The sequence below is a fragment of the Vanacampus margaritifer genome, chromosome 8 (genome assembly GCF_051991255.1).
Source record: "Vanacampus margaritifer isolate UIUO_Vmar chromosome 8, RoL_Vmar_1.0, whole genome shotgun sequence".
Lineage (NCBI taxonomy): Eukaryota > Metazoa > Chordata > Actinopteri > Syngnathiformes > Syngnathidae > Vanacampus > Vanacampus margaritifer.
The window spans coordinates 4,534,576-4,557,456 of NC_135439.1; the positions used below are offsets into that span (position 1 = coordinate 4,534,576).

The 22,881-nt window shown below is 39.6% G+C and overlaps 2 protein-coding genes and 1 long non-coding RNA gene across 3 annotated transcripts in view; 1 reads left to right on the top strand and 2 right to left on the bottom strand.

Annotated features, from left to right (window-relative positions):
• Positions 1 to 219: 219 nt before the first annotated feature.
• On the bottom strand, positions 220 to 6,207 carry LOC144056131 (protein phosphatase 1 regulatory subunit 12B-like). The gene is made up of 8 exons (XM_077572619.1): positions 6,014 to 6,207; positions 5,137 to 5,263; positions 3,065 to 3,081; positions 2,842 to 2,980; positions 2,540 to 2,641; positions 2,380 to 2,433; positions 1,462 to 1,512; positions 220 to 875 (listed from the first exon to the last, which is right to left on the bottom strand). The coding sequence occupies exons 2-8, from the start codon at positions 5,239 to 5,241 to the stop codon at positions 789 to 791; spliced, it is 555 nt and encodes a 184-aa protein (XP_077428745.1). The 5' UTR covers positions 5,242 to 5,263; positions 6,014 to 6,207; the 3' UTR covers positions 220 to 788.
• The window catches only part of LOC144056132 (uncharacterized), a 127,545-nt gene continuing 110,605 nt past the window's right edge, over positions 5,942 to 22,881 (top strand). The window contains exon 1 of the long non-coding RNA XR_013295004.1: positions 5,942 to 6,195. This is a non-coding gene — a long non-coding RNA (uncharacterized LOC144056132). The remainder of the gene's footprint in view (positions 6,196 to 22,881) is intronic.
• LOC144056100 (immunoglobulin-like and fibronectin type III domain-containing protein 1) lies at positions 6,671 to 21,046 on the bottom strand. The gene is made up of 22 exons (XM_077572520.1): positions 21,016 to 21,046; positions 16,001 to 16,123; positions 15,767 to 15,906; positions 15,513 to 15,635; positions 14,556 to 14,596; positions 14,288 to 14,483; positions 14,106 to 14,219; positions 13,876 to 14,038; positions 13,510 to 13,782; positions 12,366 to 12,653; positions 12,092 to 12,216; positions 11,856 to 11,997; positions 11,472 to 11,765; positions 11,101 to 11,400; positions 10,856 to 11,032; positions 10,672 to 10,800; positions 10,264 to 10,572; positions 9,622 to 9,707; positions 9,354 to 9,546; positions 8,975 to 9,271; positions 7,734 to 8,060; positions 6,671 to 6,750 (listed from the first exon to the last, which is right to left on the bottom strand). The coding sequence occupies exons 1-22, from the start codon at positions 21,044 to 21,046 to the stop codon at positions 6,671 to 6,673; spliced, it is 3,951 nt and encodes a 1,316-aa protein (XP_077428646.1).

Below are 22,881 nucleotides of genomic sequence, written 5' to 3' on the forward strand. Positions count from 1 at the left end.
GGTGAGTAGTTACTTTAATTTAATTCAGTTTTCCCCTTTTTACAGTTAATTAACGGTGCTGACGTCATTTAAATGATCACCTCTATAGTTATTAATCATTTTGATTCATGATTTTTTTTTTTTTATGAATGTGAAGCACTTTTGAGTTTTGACGACTGTTGAATTTATGATGGTGACAGTAGAATTCATTAACTGAATTGAACAATGACCAGGACAGTGCATGATTTGTATTTTTATTTGTTTTATTATCCAACTACTGAAGTAAATACAAATAAGCAATACCGTAACTTGAATTTTACAGTAGGGCGGGCGTAAGGAAGGGATGATGCGTTCCCATTTTTGGTCACTGGGTGGCACCATGAGCCCATACATAAGGTAACAGCTGTGCACTCACGTTGGTCTTTACTACAGTAAGAAGAAGAATGCACACACACGTAACTACATAATACATGTGCAGTCTGTTTGTGCTGTATATGAGAAACAATGTCCTTTCTGTGCCATTTGTATGTTTCATTGGGTTTAAATTGTAGATTTGGAGGGGAATTGTGGCATCACATCAACGTAAAGCGTTATTTATTGCAAATGGACTACATACAGTTGGCCACAGTTTCCATGGTGATGAACTATAGGCTATAATGTTTTGGAATTTCATTTCAGTTTGTTTTGTAATGATCGTGTCATTGCATGCAAATTGGGGTTTACCCAACTGAATCAGAGGGATCACCTGTCATTTCTTGAGACAGGTAGCAGAGATCACGTCCTTTTTTTTTTTCTCATTTTGAATTAAATCATTTGGATAATTTGGTGATGACGCGGATCAATGCTCCGTTTTCATCCTTCAGTCTTTGGTTTTCTGTGTGAAGTTCTGCTTTGACCTGAGCAGGAAAGAATGTAGCAAAAATAAATAAATATATACATAAATAAAATAATTAAAAAAAAAACACACAATGTTAGAATGACATCTAAATTTGCCAAATTTTCGGCGGCAGTAGGATCAAAAAGTAGTAGTTTCACATCCAATATTATGAGGATGTGCAATTTGTGCATGTTGACAGCTCAGATATTTAAAACTATCTTCCTATTGTTCCTATTCAGTTTATGTGAGCGGGAAAAAATGTAGTAATTGACTCATGACGACAAACAATTCCTTAAAACTCCACAGTAGCTCTCTGTTTAACGGACCTATTTTTGCCATGTTTGTATGGAAGTCTGATTCACAGAACACAGAGGTTTTTGTTCGGCAGACGTTGAAGATAGTCGCCGGGATCCCGAGGGCTTTTGCGTCACAGATGCGCACAATGGCGACAAGCCGTGTCAGACGAACCACCGCATGGTTGATGACAATAACTAGGTCAGTGACCCCCAATCAGAGCTCATCAGGGGCTTCACGGGAAATTATACTATGACTTCATTCGTCTCAACATGATCAGATATTGTTTAAAGAGATAATATGATATGTACCTTCACTTGTTCTTCCATGTCAGATATCTTTTTCCTGAGACTCCAACTGTCCTATGAGCAAATAAGTACACTTGAAAACTACAGTATTCATTAGTATCGCACAGTGGTGAATGAAAAAAATAATAATTATTGGACAAATTCCCTTGTAGGACCTCATCATATTAATCCAAAACGGCTGCTTCAAAGCATATGGTCAACTTCCTGTTCAATTTCTGGTATAGGTGATTTGAGACTTTGAGTTGTTCAATAAAACTTGTGGCAGAGGCTGAATTTCGTCCTTTTCAGTTTGCAAAGTCATTTGAGCGACCGCTAAAATAACATCTCAAGGCTGATAAGGTGATTCATTTGTCTGAAGGATAATATTAACTCATTCACTGCCATTGACGGCTATAGACGTCAAAAATTCATTTGAACTCTTTCTATTAGTGTAACATTTTTCCCCACTTTTCTTAACAAGAGTATGAAAACCTAGGAAAAAAATATTGTACATTTAGAACAGATATAAAATTTGTGATTAATCGTGAGTTAATTATTGAAGTCATGCAATTAATTACAATTAAAAATTTGAATCGCCTGACGTGATTTAAAAAAAAGAAAAGGTTATTAAAAATTAAGGGCGTCAGGCGATTAAAATTTGTAATTTTTTTTTTTTCCAGAATTATTATTTTTTTAATCATCATGACTTCACCAGTTAACTCACGATTAATCACAAATGTTATATCTGTTCTAAATGTACAATAAAAAAAATCTAGGTTTTCATACTCTTGTTTACAAAAGTGGGAAAAAAATGTTTAACGAATAGAAATACTTAAAATTTATTTTTGACGTCTATAGCCGTCAATGGCAGTGAATGAGTTAAAGACAGCAATTCCAAGGCAGACGTCACAATTTCTGTAGCGTTCCGATAACGTTGGGTACCTTTTTCTCTGTTTCAAGAATGTTGGAGCCTAGTTCACCCTTTCTCTCCTTCTTCTGCAAAGAAAATATATATATATATATTTATTACGGTTTTTCAATGCAGTTTACAATATAGTCTGTTAGAGGAATTATACAGCAATTGCAGCTGTGCGGCGGCTACCTGAGCTCTCTGCAGCTGCTCCTGGATCACAACCAATTCCTGTTTGCTGGTTTCCAGTCTAGACTTGAGCCTCTGATTGGTAGCCAGTGCTTTTTCATACATCTGCAAAATGTAAATTGCTGATTTTTGGTCTCAATGTTTTTAAAATTGGTTCCAGGGGAAAAACAAAACAATCAAAGAACTATTGAATTTTCACTCAATGGGTAGCACTTCATCACCAAATAAAATTTGTCAATTGGTGCATATCGACAACTCCGGCAGCCACTTACTTAAAAACAAATTTGAAAAAAGGTGTCACATGCCTTTTTGTAATCATTATGCGCCATCTCCTCCTCAGCCTTTTTTCTTGCCGACAATCTGCTCTCCCGCCGCGAGAAGTATGACTCGGCGTGGTTTTTCGTCATGTCGTTGGAGGCGTCCGACACGCCAGATGAGTTCAGTCTGAAAAACAGAGGAGATTTGCCATTCGGACAACTGCAACTTACAGGTTTGGTTTGATTTTGCGTTACAACAAAGAAATCCTACCTAGATAGTCGCTCATGCTGAAATAGAAGAGAAATTGTTAAGCATTTGCTTGTATTATCTTTTCATAACATGATTTACATCAGGGGTGGTAGCAAGATTAAAAAGGGTTCAGACAATAATATGCAAGTGTGATATTCATTTTGATTTTCATTTTTTCCCCAAATCAATACCAGTATGAGTATTCTCTCAATGAGTACTCACCAATACACTTTTGATATATAAAATTTAAATTAACACAATGACAAAAAAAAAAAAAAAAAAAATTGTGAACAAAGACCTTTCTTTCTGAAGCATATCTGGAAAGGAGGATTTTTTCAACATTGGATTTTGTTTGCTCTAAGTATCAGTGGCTGGTATCAGCAGACCACGATTATAGACTTTTTTTTCTTCCTCACAAATCTTTGAAAATTCCGAGCTCAGTGAAGGCAGTTTGGAGGAAATGATCCATTAAATAAAGTTAAAGTAAACAAACCCCAAAAAGGCCTTAGCTGCAACAGTGGAATTCACAGTTGGATTTATTACGACATCCTCCTGAAATAAGAACTTTCTGTAGTGTATGACGTACAATACAAGGCCTTGTGTACAAGGGCTATCAAATGTTAGCATCATCAAATGTTAGCATCAAATGTTTGACGAGACCCTAAACTTCAGCATGGACATTTTGCAATAAAAGAGTCCATATAGAGCAATAAAAGATGTAAGATTAAATAAGTCAAACAGCAAACAGTGGAACATCTTAACAACCATCCTGCACTTAAGGGTCGTTTATTCAATGTCACAGAGGATTTAAATTTGGACGGTTAAAATTATTCTGCAGGAAAGCCATATATGACCAAGGAACCCTTTGTGCCATTCAGAAGCCTAACATGCAGAGGTTCTTAGTAGTCCCTCAGAAAGCATCAAGAATAGACTTTACCCTGGTTCCTTGGTGTCACTAGGTCAAGAACTCTGTTGATTTTGAATGAAACCCAAAATAAGATGCAAACTTCACACAGGAAGGCAAGAGCTGAAATTTAGACCCAGGACGCCAGAACTGTGAGGCATATATTTATTTTCATTGTATTATTTACAAGCAGGCTGGATGAAAAAATGTGTATCCACTTTTGACAGTCGCCTTTAAGAGCGGCAAAAAGTGGGTCAAACAGCCAGCTCGTCGGTTCAGAGCAAAACAGCTCATAAAGAGACAAACCAGGACGTGTAAACACTCATAGATCTTCCCTGAGACGTTTACAAGACTAGTGGGGCTTCAGTAGACAGCAGATGCACTCTGGTTTAAATTAAAGGGATATCAGACATAAACAGACTGATTGAGAAGAATCTACGTGACGTGATCCGTCCTCTCTCCGTCCGTCCCATTGGGACAACTTGACTTGACTCCTGGCCGGTTATTCCCCAGTGGAAAATGTGAGTTTCCCACAGGACGAGTGGGAGAGATAAACATCCATAAATATTGCGACTGAGTTCCCACAAGCGGCTCCAAGCGCTCCTCTGTCATTCTCGCTCTCCCCCATCCTCTTTTACTTGGTCGTTCTATTCACATTCACATATTTTCCAAGGTCAACACAGCATTTAAACAAAATGTAGGTGTTCAAACGTCCCGAATGTGTGATGTCATCAAATGTTGTGAGAATTATGTAAATTAATGACTGTTTTGGAAATAGGGGTTCTTTCCCTTTAAAATTGTGATTTCAACCACTCAGATCATTAGGTGTGCCTCGGGAAATTATCAAAGCAAAAAAAAACCTATCTATGCCAGCGGCGTATAGTGACAGGCAGAACAATTAAATGCTCTTCCACTAGATGGCATAAGGTAGCATTTATATCACCTGTTGCAATTCATAGAACAGAATAAACCAGACCACATTTCACACTGAGAAAGTGAATTGAGACGAGAACGACATTGTTTCAGTTTATATACTTTTTGGAGATTTTTCCAATGTAAAACTAAAACGTGCCTTGTTTCAATATGAGATAGGAAACACAGCAGCTGTTTACGTTCATGTTAGCAACAAAGAGGGTACTCATTTTAATACAATTCCTGAATTCGTAGAAAAATGAACCCAACAGCTCACCCTCAGGCTCTCGTTGGCCGAAGACGACGAAGATGAAGAAGAAGAGTCAGAAGTTGACTTCCTGACGCGTGGATGATCTCTGCTGTGAGACAGTTGGGACGACATGGCTCTGGGTTCCTATAAGCATCTGCATGCAGCTAATCCAAGTCAATGAAAATACGCCCAGAAGAGTACAAGGGCAAACACTTCATTTAACCAGGTGTTATATGTTGATGGTGAAGTGGTCCATTAGATGCTTAAGTGATGGTGACATATTGAAAGTGAAGAGCAGTAGAGGGGGCTTCTCTGGTGGGATAGTGGAGTGGGCGGGCCCGTGCCTGTGCAGTGTGCATTTGACAGGTCTGAAATGTTGTTCACAAGGGTTTATTCAGTGTGGATTATACTGCACTGTTTTCAATAGGAATGAAACAGACTACTGTATTATTATTTTTTATGAATGACTGAATTTTAGCATGATAATCAGGGTAATTGCCACCATACCCTAGACTCTGTTAAGATTTAGAGTAAATGTGTAGCATACAATTAAATCAAATTTCCAAAATGAGCTTTTGTTTTGAAAACCGTACGGCATTTTTGAGCTTCCTGAGGGTTTCAAAACAAAGCGATTACTATTATTTACCCAGAGATAAAGAAGTAAGCAGAAGCCACCTAAGTGGACTCTGCTAGTATTTACATTTTTCTCATGTTTCTAACTGCATAGCTGAGAAGCCCACAACCCAGTCTAACTCCCCAGAAAAGCTTTTATTTTGAAAGCAGTGCAGTCAGAAGGTAAATCGCAATTTCCTTTAAGCGTCACATAGCGACGTCTCACTCGATTTGTACCTGTACGTTTATTGTACCTGTATGTTTTGTTTACTCTGTATAGTGTCTGTTTTACCTGGCTGTTAGACAGCAGGATGTTCGCCAACTAACATAACCGGAACAATGCAGAAGTGACGACTAAATTGTCTTGCTGGAGTTGTTGACGTTTTTTTAAACTCGCTGTGGAAGAAGATCGGACTGAGGAACCCCACCGCCACCCCTGTGTTACTTCGGTGGACCCCCTCATATTTTTCCAAGGTAAGTTCATCCGATCAGTTCCATTGTCACACCTGATTGAAATATAACGCAATATGTGCCAGAGTCCTCCAAAGGCCGATTTTGTCGGCTGCATGACGTCACTCCTGGCGCGACTCGACAACACGCAGATTGACAAATGAATGGAGCGTCGGTCAATGCGCTACCGACAAGCATGTGTGTAAATCCGTGCGTGATTTCGAGTCGCGTCGGCAGTGACGTCATGCAGCCGACAAATTCGGCCTTCGGAGGACCCAGCCTTGTGAATTTGGACACAAGCTGTCTGTGGACATACGTTTAAATGAATTTAGTAGAACAAAAGCAACACAAAGCTGAATTTTAATAGCATTTGATTTTACCACTTGAATTGAATGTAAACAGTATAAATTGTTGTAGCTGCAATGTAGAATTAACCCCCCCAGATATCTTTATAATAGCCTTTTTATTTGACCATTTTCTGATTTAGCAGATTAACGGTTTAGCTGTTCACAATGGGTACTCCCGCAAGCCTCTGGTCAATACTTTTCAGACTGGATTCGAGTTTGATTTTCCCGCGCTCTGTGACATCATGCGTACATTGTGTACACGAAGAAGGGAATGTGCAGTTTCTAATCCAATTTCCTGCATTGAGTAGTTTTGAATTGGTACAAACACACATTTTGAGTTTACCAACTAGGGGGCGTAAAGCAGAGGCTGTCGATTCCATTGATGAACGCTACAGCTATAGAATAAGTATAGGTCACTGTCGTAGCTGCAATTATGAACAAAAATAATGCTACTGTTTTTCTTTTTCTTCTTCTGTTCTGCCGTTCATGTTCGTCGCTCTGTAAACAAACAGAGAAGATAACGGTTTTAATTATTTTCCACACCCACCTGAAAATCTGATTGAAATACAGTGCAATTTTGATAAGTGCAGTGTGTTATGATGAATACCCCTAGATGGCAGTAATGCCTTGGAAGTTATGGAGTTACATAGCGGTTATGCTGAAATGTAAATAAAACATTCTTAATAAAGCATCCGCTTAACTTTGTCCTTCCCACAAAAGAACATCCAGAAGTTTTATCTTCTCATGAATCGTCAGGGTCTTCATCTGGCTCACTACCAGAAGAAGCTTTGGAAGGTGGGGGGGGCCATTATAGGGCTTAAACTAGAATTAAAAGTTTTCTGTCTGAGAATGCAAGATGTTACCAGCAGCCCACGAGACTGCTTAAATGTTAAGTATGTACTTATTGATTTTTTTTTTGCTACGTTTTGCTTATTATAAACATTGATGTGATGTTTTCAATTCTGTACAGCAGTGATACCCAGATGTGCAATTTTAAAGTGTTCCGTAACCCAAATTGTACTTTAATACCAAAAATGACATTTTTTTTATAGCTATTGGAATGGCATTAATCTATACCAGCCTGGCAAAAAAAACACAATTTTGTGTTTTGATAGTGGAAAATATGCACTTTATAAAAATGAGTCAAATGTAATAAAAGAGAAAGAATACAGTAGTACATAAACTGGTTTCATAAAGTGTAATTCCCATATTTACCTCTGACGTTCAGCATCATGGAGCACTGGGCCGACCCCAGATGGTTCTCCACAGCAACCTTGTATTCACCGCTGTCATTGGCACCCACCCTCAGGATAAGCAGGGAGCAGACACCACATACGTTGGTGATGTAGTAGTTGCTGTTGACGCTCAGGTCCACATCGTCGTGGTACCAGGTCACACGGGGCGCCGGGGCGCCCTTGACCGCGCAGCTCATGTGACACTCATAGCCTTCTGGAGGCAAGTGGCGCCTCAATGGGGTGACGAATGACGGCGCTGATGCTAAATTCACAGGTTTTCTCCTCGGTACATTCATCTTGAACCTTTCTGTAGCGCAAAGACAAACGCCCAAGAAAGTTTTTATACTGATGAGTTTGAGACCTCCCGAATAGTTGATGGCCCTCTTGAGGTTGTGCAATTTCGAATTTAGACTTTCTGGAAACTCATGTCCCCCTTACGTCATGTGAGTGTAAAAAACGCTGACAAACTTCACTACGCTCATTTGTATCGCCTTGTCTTTGGCAATTATAAGTTAATTTTTCAGGACACACCAAAAATGTAACCATTTGCATCATGAGGAGCTGATTTAGGCAACAAAATGACTGAATGGCAATTATTTTAAGAGGGTGACGATATGTAAAATGAGTGCAATGGTACATATATTCAGATTTTTTGGTAGAGAATAGTGGACGTCATGGTTTACCCTTATGTGCTAAATATGAATTGAATCTCAACTTTAGGAAAAAGGAAATGACCGTCACACCTAATCATTTCTTCTTGTGCTATGTAATGACGTACACAGTAAATTAGACTCTATTTAGAGTGGGACCAAATAGACTCCGTTTTAGAGTAATATTTACACTTGGAAAAGAGTAAAATAAAGAATTGGAAAAAATAAAAGTGACTCAAGGGTGGAGGAATGAACTCACAACCTTTAGCTTGGGAGCCATGCAGCTCCTGCTTTTGGTTAGTATATTGCTCGTGTCAGCTGCAGTTGATTCCACGATTCCATGGAATCCTCTCCAAGAGACCAAAAACAATAGCTTTGGTCAGTTGGAGATGAGCAAACAGTAGAAGGGGCATGACTCAGGTGGTAGTGTGGCAGTCTCCCAAGCTGAAGGTTGTGAGTTAGCTCCTCAACCCTTGAGTGACTTTTTTTATTTTTATTTTTATTTTACTCTCTTCCTAGTGTTAATCTTAGCCTACTCTAAAATTGAGTCTTTCTAAATAGTTGCGGTTACCTTTTTCTTTCTTGGTTTCAAATGCAGGTGACAAAGATGGCGTCGAAAGGCCTATGTCGTTTTTAGCAAAAACCCTGAAGTGATATTGGCGCCCAGGCACAATGTCCACAACAGTAAACTTGTTGTTGAAGAGGTTTTCTGCCACCGTCCTCCAAGTGGGCTTGAAGGAGTCCCGCTTGGATATGACGTAGTGCAGCCTGTCGTCCTTTGTCTCGTCTGGAGAGGGCGCCCAGGACAAAGTGACTGTTCCTGGGACGTTCTGGGTCAGCTCCACAGGACCCGGAGGCTTAGGGTCATCTAGAATTTTGATTAAGTAGTGCAAAAATACAGATTTCTGATTAAAACTGTTTATTTGTTTGTCAATAATGCTGACATTTACCTGTTACCCTAATTTCCACGTTGAAGCTCTCTTGGCCGCCGAGATTCTTGACGATAACGGTGTAAAGTCCAGAGTCGGATCGCTCAGATGTAGGGATCAACAGTTGAGAAGCTTCATCAGAATTGGTGACCGTTACATGCTTGGGGATTAAAGTACCATCTTTCAACCACGAGACATCCGGAAATGGTGACGCCTGTTAGACAAATATACTTATTCAAATCCACTTGAACTTAAAAATCCACTGTGACTAGGGGTTATTTTACGGTACCTCAAATGGGATGTTGAGGCGAACAGTGTTTCCTGATCTCACGACTACGAAGCTCTTCATGTTGCATTCTTTGAACTTTGGACGTACTTTAGGGGTAGAAATAAAGATACGGTATCATGGCAGTTCAAATGATATACTTGGTTTTCACCTTCTAATGTAAGCTTGTTACATGAAAGACTTTGTGTTTTCTAGTTGGGTTAAAAATTTCAGTTTTTTTTAATGTAATCTAAAACACAGCGGTTTTGCCACTTTTTTTTTTGCATAATCCTTTGGACCTCGTTTCTGTCCCACTGCGCTGGAATTCATTCAACCACACAGCAGAAGTACGACTTGTTTTGAATCTAGCAATTTCAATCCAAAACCACATGGGCAGTGTGCATCGGTGTGTGGACATAACACACAGCTGGAACAAAATGAATTTTGGCTTTCCTACGTGGGTGTCATGCTGTCAAAATGCTACCCAAGGCCTGACTCAATGTTGTTGTAGACTCATAATCAAACAATCAGCTGCTGATAAATATTTCAAAACCCTCAAAATATACTATAGCAGTCACTAAAACCAGAATGAATAATTTCTGACAGGCTTGTTGTACTTATAACTCTCTCTTGACTGTCAGCAGAAAAAGACAATATAATTCTTACCAGGAGGGGGCATTGCAATGATGTGACTGTCAAAGCCTCGTGGTTCTCCATCGCCTCCATAATTGGTAGCAACTACTCTCACCCAGTAGGCGGACATGGCCTTCAAACCACGCACAGTATAGGTGGTGGGAGTAATTGGGACGACGTTGCATCGGGTCCATTCCGGGCTTGAGATGGGTCTGATCTCTACGTAGTACCCTTGGGCTTCATCCTGTGACCCTCTCACTTCCTTGGGTTTAGTCCAAGCCAGCGACAAGGTTATGTAGTCACTGGATGTTACTCTGAGGTCGGTGACTTTGCCGGGGGGTTCTTCAATGACAGTAATATAAAATGAAACTTTGAACATGCTGAGTTAAAGAGTAGGATTCAAGCTTTAAAATCCATGAGACAAAGATGGTATGGTCATACTCATGGGATCTCTTGCGATTATGGTGTCACACGGATTGCTTGCCTCTCCGGGACCTGACAGGTTGATTGCCGACACCCTGAATTCATATTCTGCCCCCTCAAAGACGTCTTTCACTTCATACCTGGATTCTAGGGAAAATGTTTTCATTATTGGCACATTGTAGCCGATAAATGAGTTTCATACCCTTTATTGGTCCTCCTTGATTTACTAGGCTCCAGTAATTAGTGCCTTTCTTCCTTTTTTCCAAATTATAGCCCACTATTTTGGTCCCGCCGGTGTCGCATGGAGCACACCAAGTCAGACTAATGCACTCTTTACTGACACGGGCCACTTTTGGTGCCGAAGGGGTTCCCGGATAACCTGTAACAAAAGCTTTCTTGAGTTTTAACTGGTCAGAGGAGTGGCCAAGGCCCATATTGAAGACTTACGTAACACTCCAGCTGGTATAGCTTCTGTCTGTAGGTAGTCACTAACACCCTCTGAATTTTTGGCTCTGATCCGATAGTAGTATCTCCTTCCCGGGTCCACATCACAGTCTTTGTAAACTGTACTGCTGCCACTGATCTCCCCGAGATTGGACCATTTGTTACGCCCAACCTGCTGCCGTTCTATGATGTAGTTTGTGACTGGACATCCGCCGTTATCCTTTGGCGGTTTCCATTTGAACTCAACAGATGTCACGGCACTCTCCATAATGTCCACAGGTCCTTGTGGCGGTGTGGGTTTGTCTGTGGATGAAATCGTTATTGTGCTACCACCACCTTCTCACATTACAGTACGACAGGTCACTTTGACTCACCCATGACTATAAGTTTGGAAATTGCTTCTGTTGTACCAAATTCGTTCCTGATTTTTATTTTGATCTCGCCACTGTCTTTTCTTTGGCATTTTGCAAGGCGTAGTTTGCTTTCCGTGGCGGATTTTTCAATCCTCACATTGGGGGCAGGCAAAAGCTCATCGTTGTCCTTGCTCCACTGAATGTTCACCGGTTTTCCATTCGAGAATTGAAGCTTCCATTCGGCAGTATCGCCTGCTTTTACAATCACTGGTTTTGTGAATTTTACAAGAGCACTAGCGTCAATCTTTGGTGGATCTTTAGGGTGAAGAGGAAACATGTTGTTTTTAAAGATCCAAAGCCAAGACCCTTATAAAAAAAAATGTAGTGTGTACTTTTAAGTCTAACCTTGAATATTCAATGTGGCTTCTGATTTACATCCATCTGACTCAAAGCGATACATGCCTAGATCCTCTTTCTTACAGCAGTCAATTATCAATTTGTGATGGGCTCCATCTTTAATCATCCTGACGCCATCTTCATTGGTGAGCTGGTCAGATGAAAATGAATTACTCTCAGTCCTCACAGGCAGCGGTAAAAAGTATTTATTATTTACTTTGATGCTGCTGGAAGAAATGACGTACCAGTTTCCCGTTTTTGTACCACCTTCCCTCAGAGTTCTCAGTGCTTAATTTACAAATTAGCTCTGCCCGTCCACCGATACTAGCTGTGGTATTTGACAACCCACTGACAAACTGAACACCTTCATCTGAAAAAGTAAATACCAGGAGGAACAAACTAAGAATAAATTAACCACCAGACTTTAGTATTATATCGGTATAGAAAACATACCGTTTTCGGCATTGGACACAGCTCGGCATGATTGTAATCGCCTTCTGCCAGCATCAACGTTCTTACTTTCATCTTCTCTGCCTCCCAGGAGGTTGTTTTTGTTCTCACCTTTTCTCTCACCATGGCCTCCATCAGTGTTCCAGCCATCAGACCTACAATCCTTGGTTATATCAGTCTTTCCACTCGAATCATCACCTCCTCCAGCGCCGATCTTCCCACCAGACTCATTTTGTCCATCCTTTCCCTCTGTGTCTTCTGCCTTCACTTGCAGTTTCTGCTTCAAAGCCAATTTCGCCAGGTCATCCTGATCCTCAGCCTTCTTGTGCTGAACACCTTTATGGGCATTGGGATCAGCTAAAATCAAATCAAACCAAAGATGTTGGGATCAAGGGTCATCACAAGGTGGAAATGCTAAGTTTTCATCAACAACATTTAATTAGAGTTGTCCAGATCACGGGATCGTAAATCAGGACCGATCATGTAATTTTCAGCTTATTTATTATTGTCTTAAAAAGTTTTTTAATTTTTGTTAACAGCGCTGACTTCATGCTATAGAATATGTAGATGTAAATAACATCAGTGGAACAAAAATACGTTGCTGTAGACTGTATTGTTGTTTTTGATTATATATATTATATATTTTGATAACTATTGAGTATAGTTATGTTGAAGCTGCATGGAGTCGACATTATACTGTAATTTTTTTCTTTTTTTTCTTTTTCTGGAGAGCTCAGTATTGTTCATTCGGTAATTATACCGATTTGACATGTCATCATCATTGCTCTCCTTTATTTTTTATTTTTTTGTATGTGGGTGAGTATGTGTATGTGCGTGTGTGCGTGCGTGCATATTCATTAGTTCACCTAAAACCTATTAAAAAATCCCATACCGTTCACCTAAACCGAACACTTCCAGTCAGTCGTGAGGCCGTCAGGAGACCCGAGGAAGGACCAAATAAAAGAAAGGAAAGTGAAATCCAGCACCGACCAGACACCACCCACCAGGCCACCAAGCAACCATTATACTGTAAATTTAATTAAGACACATACTGTACTGTAAATGTTGTGGATGAAATATGTGCTTGTGTGCATTGCCTAAAAATCGGAGGCCGTATCGACCAATAATCAAAATCAAGTGACTTGACACGACACAGATGTGGGTCCAAAAAATATGATCAGGACAACCCTAATTTCTGTGAAGCAAAGCCCACCTTCTACGACAAGAGATGCATTGCACGACGCAATGCCGGCAATAGCATAATATGATCCATTATCAGCCTGGTCACAGTTTTTAATTGTTAGCTTATGTGTCAGTTGGTCTTCTGAGACGTTTATATCGTATTTGTCACCATGTTCAAGTGACGTGTCTGGCGTTGACCATGTAATTCTGTGGAGGGGTGTCGACAAGACACATTGAAAAGAGGTGTCTTTGTTTTCCAAGGCCTTTACGTTATTAATCTTGTCTGCAAACTCCACTGCAGGCACTATACAGGTAGAGGAAGCACATAGAGGTGAATAACAATGTTGCACTGATAGCTTTTCTTTACCGATAAATCTGTACAATGGGAACTGCATACCTTGGAAGTCAGTCGTAAGAACATTTGTCTCCCCAACGTCAACCTGATATAAACCAGCATCTTCTGGTTGGGGGTCTTTGATGGTGAAACAATATTTATTTCCATGTTTCTGCAAGCTATGCTTGGAGTTTCCATTATTACCATATGGGACTCTGGAACCGTCCTTGTCGAGCAAAGTGGTCCGGTTTTAAGGGATAAATATTGTGAATTTGGCTACAATCACAACTCACCTTGTACAGATAAATAGTGCTGTTGGGATCCAGTAAGGCCATGTCAAGGCTGAATTCTGCCTTTCTGTTAGGTTTCACTTCAATTTGTTTCACGTTTCCGATATTTTCAACGACCTTGAAGAAAGAACATGTTTTGAATTGGGGGACAAAAGACATAGACGGGCATTGCTCGAATACGGTACCTTTGCCTGTTCATCTGCCCTTTCCTTTTTCATCTGATTCAATCTTTTCAGCAACCAGCGGAAATCTGTAACTCCAAAGTCCAAGCATATTCTTTGATAGTCTTTCTTTGGTGCACTGATGAGCACTTCCCAGAGTTTAGGATCAAGTTCTCCCTCTTTCTTTGGCGGCAGTTGTTTTTTCTTGGTGACGACAACGCTAAACAAAAAGAATTGTCTTAACATAGGTTACGGCCAAATGCTTACGAATAAACTTTTGTTTCAAACCTACGTTTTCTTGAGCATTGCTCTGAAATCCTGTGGCGCTTCATCCTTTGCTGAAAGAAAACTACCGATAAGTACCAAAGCAAAGCCACCTTGAACATATTTGTGGTCATGTAAATCTTAAATCGGAGTATTGACCTGCGGCTTAACTCATTTGCTCTCAAAAACGTATAAAAATATTCTATTTTAATAATATAAATATTGCTATGGTCCCCAAAACGTATTTATACGTTTTTTTTTTTTTTTTTTTAATGCTAGAGCCTACAGAAGGCTTTGATGCAGCGTACGGACGCTACTAATACTAGTACTACTACATCAATGATTTTCCGTTCCTGAGTTTTCTCAGGGTTTTTAAGTCTCAACTTGTTGGCAGCGCAGGAATTGAATCGCTTGACTTTTTTTTCTTCCCCTCCCAAAGCAGACGAATACTTTTCTCTCTCCATTTTGATTTCTTGTTTGTTTCGATTAATTTATTTCTGAAATCCTGTTTAGCATACGTTTGGTTTTATTAAAGTTTTTAATGTTCGGAAAATAAACAAATCTGTCTTTAAAAAAAAAGAAAGAAGAGAATGCTTAAAGCCATGGTAGTTATTACAAAAACGGCCAGCAGGTGGCGGCAGAGTATAAGAGATCAACCAGGGCCATGTTGCAACATGTTGCTCTTTTCGTCAGCGTTTTCACCAAAAATGTGAATATTGATGAATCTTAGATATATTCTAATGCAAAATATCAAACAGATAGAAATATACTTTTTTATCTGATAAAAGAAGAGACTCTAACCTTTCTTTTGGTAGGTTCCATGTTTTTATAGCAATAGAACACAATATTCTGTGGGCCTTGCAAAATCGGTCAAAATCCAGTAAAACAGCCGGGAGCAAAAGGGGTTGCTTCAGTGAAAATGGTTGGGAGTGAATGAGTTAAGTTGAATACGCAAAATTCTTGACAATCGGTCAATCGTCAATACTGCAGGGTAAGTCTTTGTCTCACCTTTGATAATGTTGAGGGTGGCTGAGCAAACAGCTGTTCCATATTCATTGGTAGCAGAGCATTTGTACGTGTCGGCAAGGTCGACTTTTGCTTCTGGTATCTGCATGCAGAGTGCATCATTATTACAGATTATTAGGTACTGTGCACTATACACGGTTGTGTGTAAATATGTGCCCAAATACGACACCATATTTTGTGTGGGTTGCAGGGTATGTGCTTTCAAATTATCACCTCCAGGATGTGTTCTTTGGCTTTTTCATCATATCTAATCCTGTACTTCTCTGCGTCATTGATGTTCCCCTTGTTTCGACCCCATGTGACACTCGGTACCGGCTCGCCGGTGACGATTGCTTTGAAAAAAGCTCTTCTCCCTTAGGAAGGAAGAAAGAAAGAAAACCCCAGAATGTGATGTACCTGTAAAAAGGGTGACGGTGTTCTGTTTGTCATTTTCATTTGTACTTTTACCTTCGTGCACAGTCATAGCTATCGGCTTCCGGGTGAAGTCAGGTGTTGCTTTTCCTGTTGGAACTTGCTGGACGACTTGAGTAATCATGACGCCGTGAACCCTGGACCTCCTTGTGATGGCCACTAACAGGCAAAGAAGATTACCCTGTACTTTAATGTAGGTAGATGATGGTGTGACATTGTAAATGATGAAAAACAAAGTACAGACGCTCCCCAACTTACGAACGAGTTACGTTCCGAGCGATCGTTCGTAAGGTGAATTTGTTCGTAAGTTGCTTCAGTGCTATATTTTGTATTATAATTTATGTTTAAAGAGAATACGTACAGTACTGTACTACGTATGTTAGAGAGAGAGAGCGAGAGACACAAACAGTATGTACATGTACGTAATAAGATAAATAAAATGAAGTTTAACTTACTTTTGGAAGATGTACTCGATGCTTAAGGATTTGATGGAGGAGGAGGAGGAGGAAGAGGAGGATTTTATATCATGAGAGGTTCTTCGTCGTCGCTGGAATGGGCTTCAAAAGTTACTTCCTCCTCCGTAACTTCAATGTAGGAAGAAGTTGAGGGTCGCGGAGAAGAAGATGAGGGTTGATGAGTATCTTCCTTGGAGGATTTACTAGAAACTGGCCGAAAGAAGCGATCTAACGACGATTGCACAGTTTTCTTCTTTTTTCATCATAAATGATGCGGTAGCACTGTATGGCATCATTCAATTGATTTGCAACCTTTGTGCAACGTTCAATATTTGGGTCTTGCTGCTCGAAGAGTGCGATGGCTTTATCTATGAGCGACGGGCGTTTCTTCTTCTTCCTCCTCCTCGACACGTTGCTGAGCCTCCAATGCTGGGTGAGCTCTCACAGCGCCAAGCGTCGGTATTAGCGGCGGAAAGAAGCACTACAGTACTCGGAAAAAGGTGCGCAATAAAAAATCTAACTTACAGCATCTCTTTCCGAACATTTTTTGACATGCGCGCATGCGCGCAGACATGTTCGTATGTACCGTTGTTCGTAACTCGAATGTTCGTAAGTAGGGGAGCGTCTGTACAGGGTCCTTGGTTTACATGAAAAACAAAGTACACGGTCATTGGTTTACAACAACCCTGCAAGTTATTACTTGTTAGAGTAGTTCAATCAAACCAATAAGTTATTGTCTATAAAGTAATGCAGTTATTGAATTGGTTAAAAAAAACACACACATCTCAACTCCCAGTCAATTTCAGTTACTGTCAATGGTATATTTTCAACATCCAGCAACACTGATGGCAGTTATTTTGGAATTACACAAGATGGCGCCTTTTCCTTTCTGTTCTTGTCAACAGTACCAGTCCTACAGTATTAACCAACCATTTGTCCAAAAGGCAGCACACACCAGGTATATAATTCAGTAAGGCCCTAGTAACCTAGTGCATTTGTCTGTATGCTTATATTATCCTTCAAGCTTTCAGTCAGCCCATTATAGTATTTTTAGATAGCATTGAAAAAAACAAAGTGACATTTGCTCTCAGAAGCTTACGTCTTGCAGTTGGCACAAAGCGACTGAGAGGCGTTGAAGTTAAAAGGCGATGTGAGACAGATCCGAGTCATTTGACTATTTTATGAGTTATATGAAGATGACTCAACAGGAGCTTCATACAGCAGGTGTTGAAACAAACACCATCTGTTGCTATATGAGTGAAGAAGGCATCATACTTAATGGTGACTCATAGCCGCTTCATTCACTGGGACCTGAACTTTGCCAATGCCTTAGTCAATGTTAAAATGATATGAATGTCGTATATTACGTGAAAATATAAATAAATAAATTTGCTTGCCAGTGCTTATAATTGGTGTATGTCGTTAGTGGTGTAACACAGTTTTGATGTTTCAAGGCTTATTGTTTGGTGTAACCTCTTTTTTTGTTTTGTTTATTTACACACAATCTTAAAAAAAAAAATACAAATGTGGCAGGAAAAATTTAAATAAATACAACACGTGGGAAGGTGAGGTGGAAACCCATTACGAGCTTATCAAGGACTTATCAACATTTTAATAACAAAAATATACTACCAATTATGGGTGGGAATCTTTGAATGTCTCACGATTCGATTCCGGTATTTGGGTGTGCGATTCGATTCAGAATCGATTTTCGATTAAGAACGATTTTTGATTCAAAATGATTTGATTGACAATGATTTTTGCTTCAATTTATAGCTGTTCAAGAAATCGTAATGATCTACTCCAAACTGACTCCCTAATGGTAATTAGTGCGCTACTCGCGGCACTTTTAGCACTCAAAAGAACGGCTCCACGCTGCAAAAAAACAACTTTTATTGGAAAAACTTGATCGTGACTTTTTCCTTCTACTCTCTAATGTGGCTACAACTTAACAGTGTATCAGACCGCATGGAACCACACTGCCCCTAACTGGCCAAATCGGGTACAACATGAACAGAACTCCCCATAAAGGCACACACAAACAAAGAAAGACAGTATAAAATAATTTCAATAAAATTTATTTTGGGACATTTAGAATCTATTCTGAATCGTACTGTTCGTCAGTCTACTGCCCTCTGCTGTCAAAGTGCCTTCGAGCTCGCATTGCAAACGACATGGCTCACCTATGTCTGGGTTTTGTCACGTGACGTTTGCAATGCAATTCCAAGGACATTTTGACATCAATGGGTGGATTAATCTGCTTATTTCTTATTCCACTAATACAATATTATTCAAATAGCATGTTTACACTAGTGGGTTAATAGAACATATTGCAAATTGCAAGGACTACAAGATTAATTATTTGCTATAGTAACTTGGAACTTTGAAATTTGAAGGCTTGAGACCTATTTATAACTTGCCCATGTGTAACTTAAACTAAGCAAACTGCACCAAATGTACGCTCCTTTATACATTAGTCAGAGTACTACAAGCTACTCTCTGCTCAACTTTTACGACGTCGCCACTTTCGGTTGTCACCCAGAGAAGGCAGGTGCTAATGCTAATAACGACGTTATCACCGGGTGTCTTTGTGGACAATGCGGAGTGACAGGAGAAAAAGGTGTCCTCCATTCACTAGCGCAAAATGAGCGAAATTGCTTTGACAATGTGAAGACGCAGCTCCAAAGTAAACTTCAAAGCCTCCTGCTCTCTCTGAAGTCACACATTAACACGCACATCCCAAGGTTGTCTTATTATTTTACCATTACCATTGAGAGTTTCTGCGAGATTACACGTTCATCATCATATTTTTCGGCAGCGGCTCGCCTCCCATCAGAGGGCATGTGTGTTGAATATTCATCAAATCCAATGCGTCATCTCTCGAGGGGGTGCTAGCTGCTGTGTGCTCTTATATCATTCGATTGCAGGCAGGACTTGCGGTAAGCGTGTTCCTCGAGCGCTGATTCACACTAATCCAGTCTGCCAGGACGCGGACGCTCGTTTAGTTGTGCATACCAAACGCTATTCTTTTGATTTGGACTTCCAGCGGGCTCGAGGAACCATGAGAATTGGTTGGCTGTATCAAACTGATATTCACGTCATGCTGAGACACTAATGCGAGCATCTGGAGTCAATTTTTCTGTCTGCAGGTTGACTTGTCAGTGAAATACAGTCTAATTTTCTTCTTTTAGGATAAGACACGAAATAGAATAGAATAGAACAGAATTGGAGAATAAGAAGAATGGGACACATATGACAGTAGCAGACGTTTAGGTGCTCTTCAAAGAATTATGGTACGATTTTAAATGAGGGTCCATCAAATAGTGTATTAATCTCAACAAAAAAAAAAGAAAAAAAGAGAGAAAAAAATTGTGTATTAATTGATCATAAATAAATTCCACTAGTCCAAACACTGTATTCTGATGAAAACTGCCTTTGTGGAAAAACAATCCAGCAGGATCATCCACCTGTTTTTATCTGCCATTTTTTGCCTGTACTGGCAGTGCTGTTGTGTGAAATTGACGTCAGAGAGCGAATGCGCTTGCCTTGCGAACGGCAAATGAAGAAACCCAGAAAATAGGTGAGCTGTGACAACCACTGCCTTAAAACACTGGTTCCAGCCTGTTTTCCATGTCTCCCCAGCCAACACAGCTGAGGATCGTTATCAGGCTTCATGCAGAGCTTGCTGATCGTTTGAAACACCTGTGTTGAGACATGGAAAACAGGCTGGATAGGGGTACTCGAGGACCGCGGTTGAGAACCACCGCCTTAAAACATGGTTTGTGCAGTTAAAGCAAACTTTCAGTTTGCGTTGATTATGGCGGCGCCATATGGACAAAAGTGGAAGGAAGGACGACCACATTTCCCATGGGGACAAGCACATTGCGTTGTTTTTTTTTTAGCTCAAGCCAGCGAGTAAAAGCCGGGCCAATGTTGATCCTTGATTGTTCTTTTATCCGGTAGCTTCCCTTTTTTGTTTTTCTCTCCTCAGACAAAATTTTTCCTACCGTCCTCCTCAAAGTTGCTTAGTGCAAATAATACAGACCCCCCTCAAGCCATGGCAAAGGTAGCATTCAATTAGTTTTAAGTCAATGTTTGATCAGATGAATTATAAAACTATTTTATTAAGGTTGAAAAGTTCCTTAACTCTTTGACTGCCAAAAACGTTAAATAACGTTTAGTAAAATCCTATGGAGGAGTGCCAAAGACGTTAAAAGACGTTTGTTTCAAAACAGAGGTGAAACTAACCATTTTCTATTGTTGATTACTGAAAAACGGAATAAGGTAGAAACAAACTTTTTTTTCTGATGAAAGATGAGAGTCCAATCTTTCATTTGGTAGTATGTGTGTTTCCATAGTCCAAACACATAATTTTCTGTGGACCTTGAAAGATCAGTCAAAATGCTTAAATCGGCTGGCAGCCACGGCATCCCTTTTCTGAAAACGTCTGGCAGTCAAAGAGTTAATGAGGAGTTTTTGATGGCAACTCAATAACAAAATTGTGCTTAAATTCGAACCAGCGTCTCTGATTGGGTTGTTTTCAATTTTCCATTAAAACAAAATATTGCACTCTAAAATACAGGCACAAAATCTTACCTTTTGGTGGCTCTTTTGTCTTGAAACTCATCGCTTCAGTGTATCTATGAAACAAAGGAAAAACATTTCCTCATATGTGCGTAACATGGTAATGTTATTCTTTTTATAATTTGTCATTTTATTTACAAAGTGCCTGATAATAAAACTGAAAGTAAATCAAGGGGTGAAAAACCATCAGAAAGGAATCCCAAAACACTGTCAACAAGCCATAAAAAAACCCCCCATACCTAATTTTAGAAATGTTCACTGTACACGAATATGTACACTCATGCCTGTGGCATGACTAAACGTGAACATTCTGAAACCACAGGGGAGCTAAAAACGGGGTCATAGGCCACCGAAGTGCATGAGACCAGGCCATTTTTGTGTATCACATGTGGCAAACTATGAACTAAGAGGGAGGGGAATGGCTGGACTCGCCAGGACGCCATAAAGGTGGAATGTGAAACCTCTGCTGACCGGACCACCAAGATCCCTTGGAGTCAAGTGGCTCCTCCAGGGGGTGGTGAAGCAAACATAGAGGGCCATGCAGGCTGTAAATCTTCATTAAATAGCACATTTATTTTATGTCTTCATTTTTATATTTACTTCTTTTGGACCACATAGTTGTTGGCCACCAGCAGGAGAAAAAGACGATTCACTAGACAATGTTTTATATAAAGTAAGATAAATTGAAACCAAGCCCTGTGACTGTATCACTGTGTCTGGATATGACTAATGTTGAAACTCCCAATGCACCAAAAATGGTCCAATTTGAAGTAAAAGCAAAGTTTTCAGAGGAAGAAAGAATCCCGCAGAAGCCAAACTTGTTCATATCCGCAAAGGTTGAACACCTACTGACTTTGAATCCAATATTCTTTTTCAGTTCTAAATTGAAAAATTCGAGAAGCCTTTTGGATCAAGGTGAGACATCTTCAACAAACAGCAAGAATCCAGTTGCCTTGATTCAAACTTTTTAGATTACTGAGACTGAGAAGGGAGACATACTGAAGAGATTGGGAGTTCATACAACCATCATCTTGGCATTGTGTTGGTTAGGCATCCTCCGAGTGATTTGTTTTACTTTACTCATTTTATTATCTTCTCTTTGTACTGATACGACTAAATTAGAACTCCTGTAATAAATTTTTTTTTATGTAAAGTTTAGTGTCACAGAATGTTAAACTTACTTTACTAACGCTACTTTTATTTATTTCGTACTTGTGTTGAGTGCCGGTGATGCATAATTAATTATGGAGTCATTTTAGTTACCAAATCGGCAAGTGTTCCCCCCCCGACCCCCTTGATAAAAAATGTAATTAGCGCAGTGTCGTTACTATTGCCCGGTGGCATTTTTCCATTTTAATTTAAGAGACCTCAACAGGGAGTAGTTAATGAAAAATGTATACAATCATAAATTATTTTTTGGAACAATCTTGCATAACTGGAGAATTCTAAATCATTTTTCAGATTACTTAGATCTCCTAGATATTTTTCAAGTGAATTAGGGTGTCTTACATGAACGTCTACAATCCAGCAGGAAATTGATATAAACTCACACAAGAAAATGATCATCTCCTTCTCAGTAATTTCTTAATCATTAAAATAAACCACACTGTCATCACGAATATCTCTACAGTATTATTGGAGGATTTTCAGTGTCCAATTTCTAATATTTAGAAGCAAATTCATCATACTTGCAGTTAGCTGTTTTATTCTAGTAATCACAAAAACCTGTTGAAAAACAAGAGTATTTAAAATATATTCTAAATTCATTGTTCAAAATATTCTTTATCCCAATGCTTTCACGTTGTTGAGTTTAATGTTCAATGGCAGTCATTTTAAAATATTCTCAAAATATAATTCACTCAGAATGAGAATTCAACA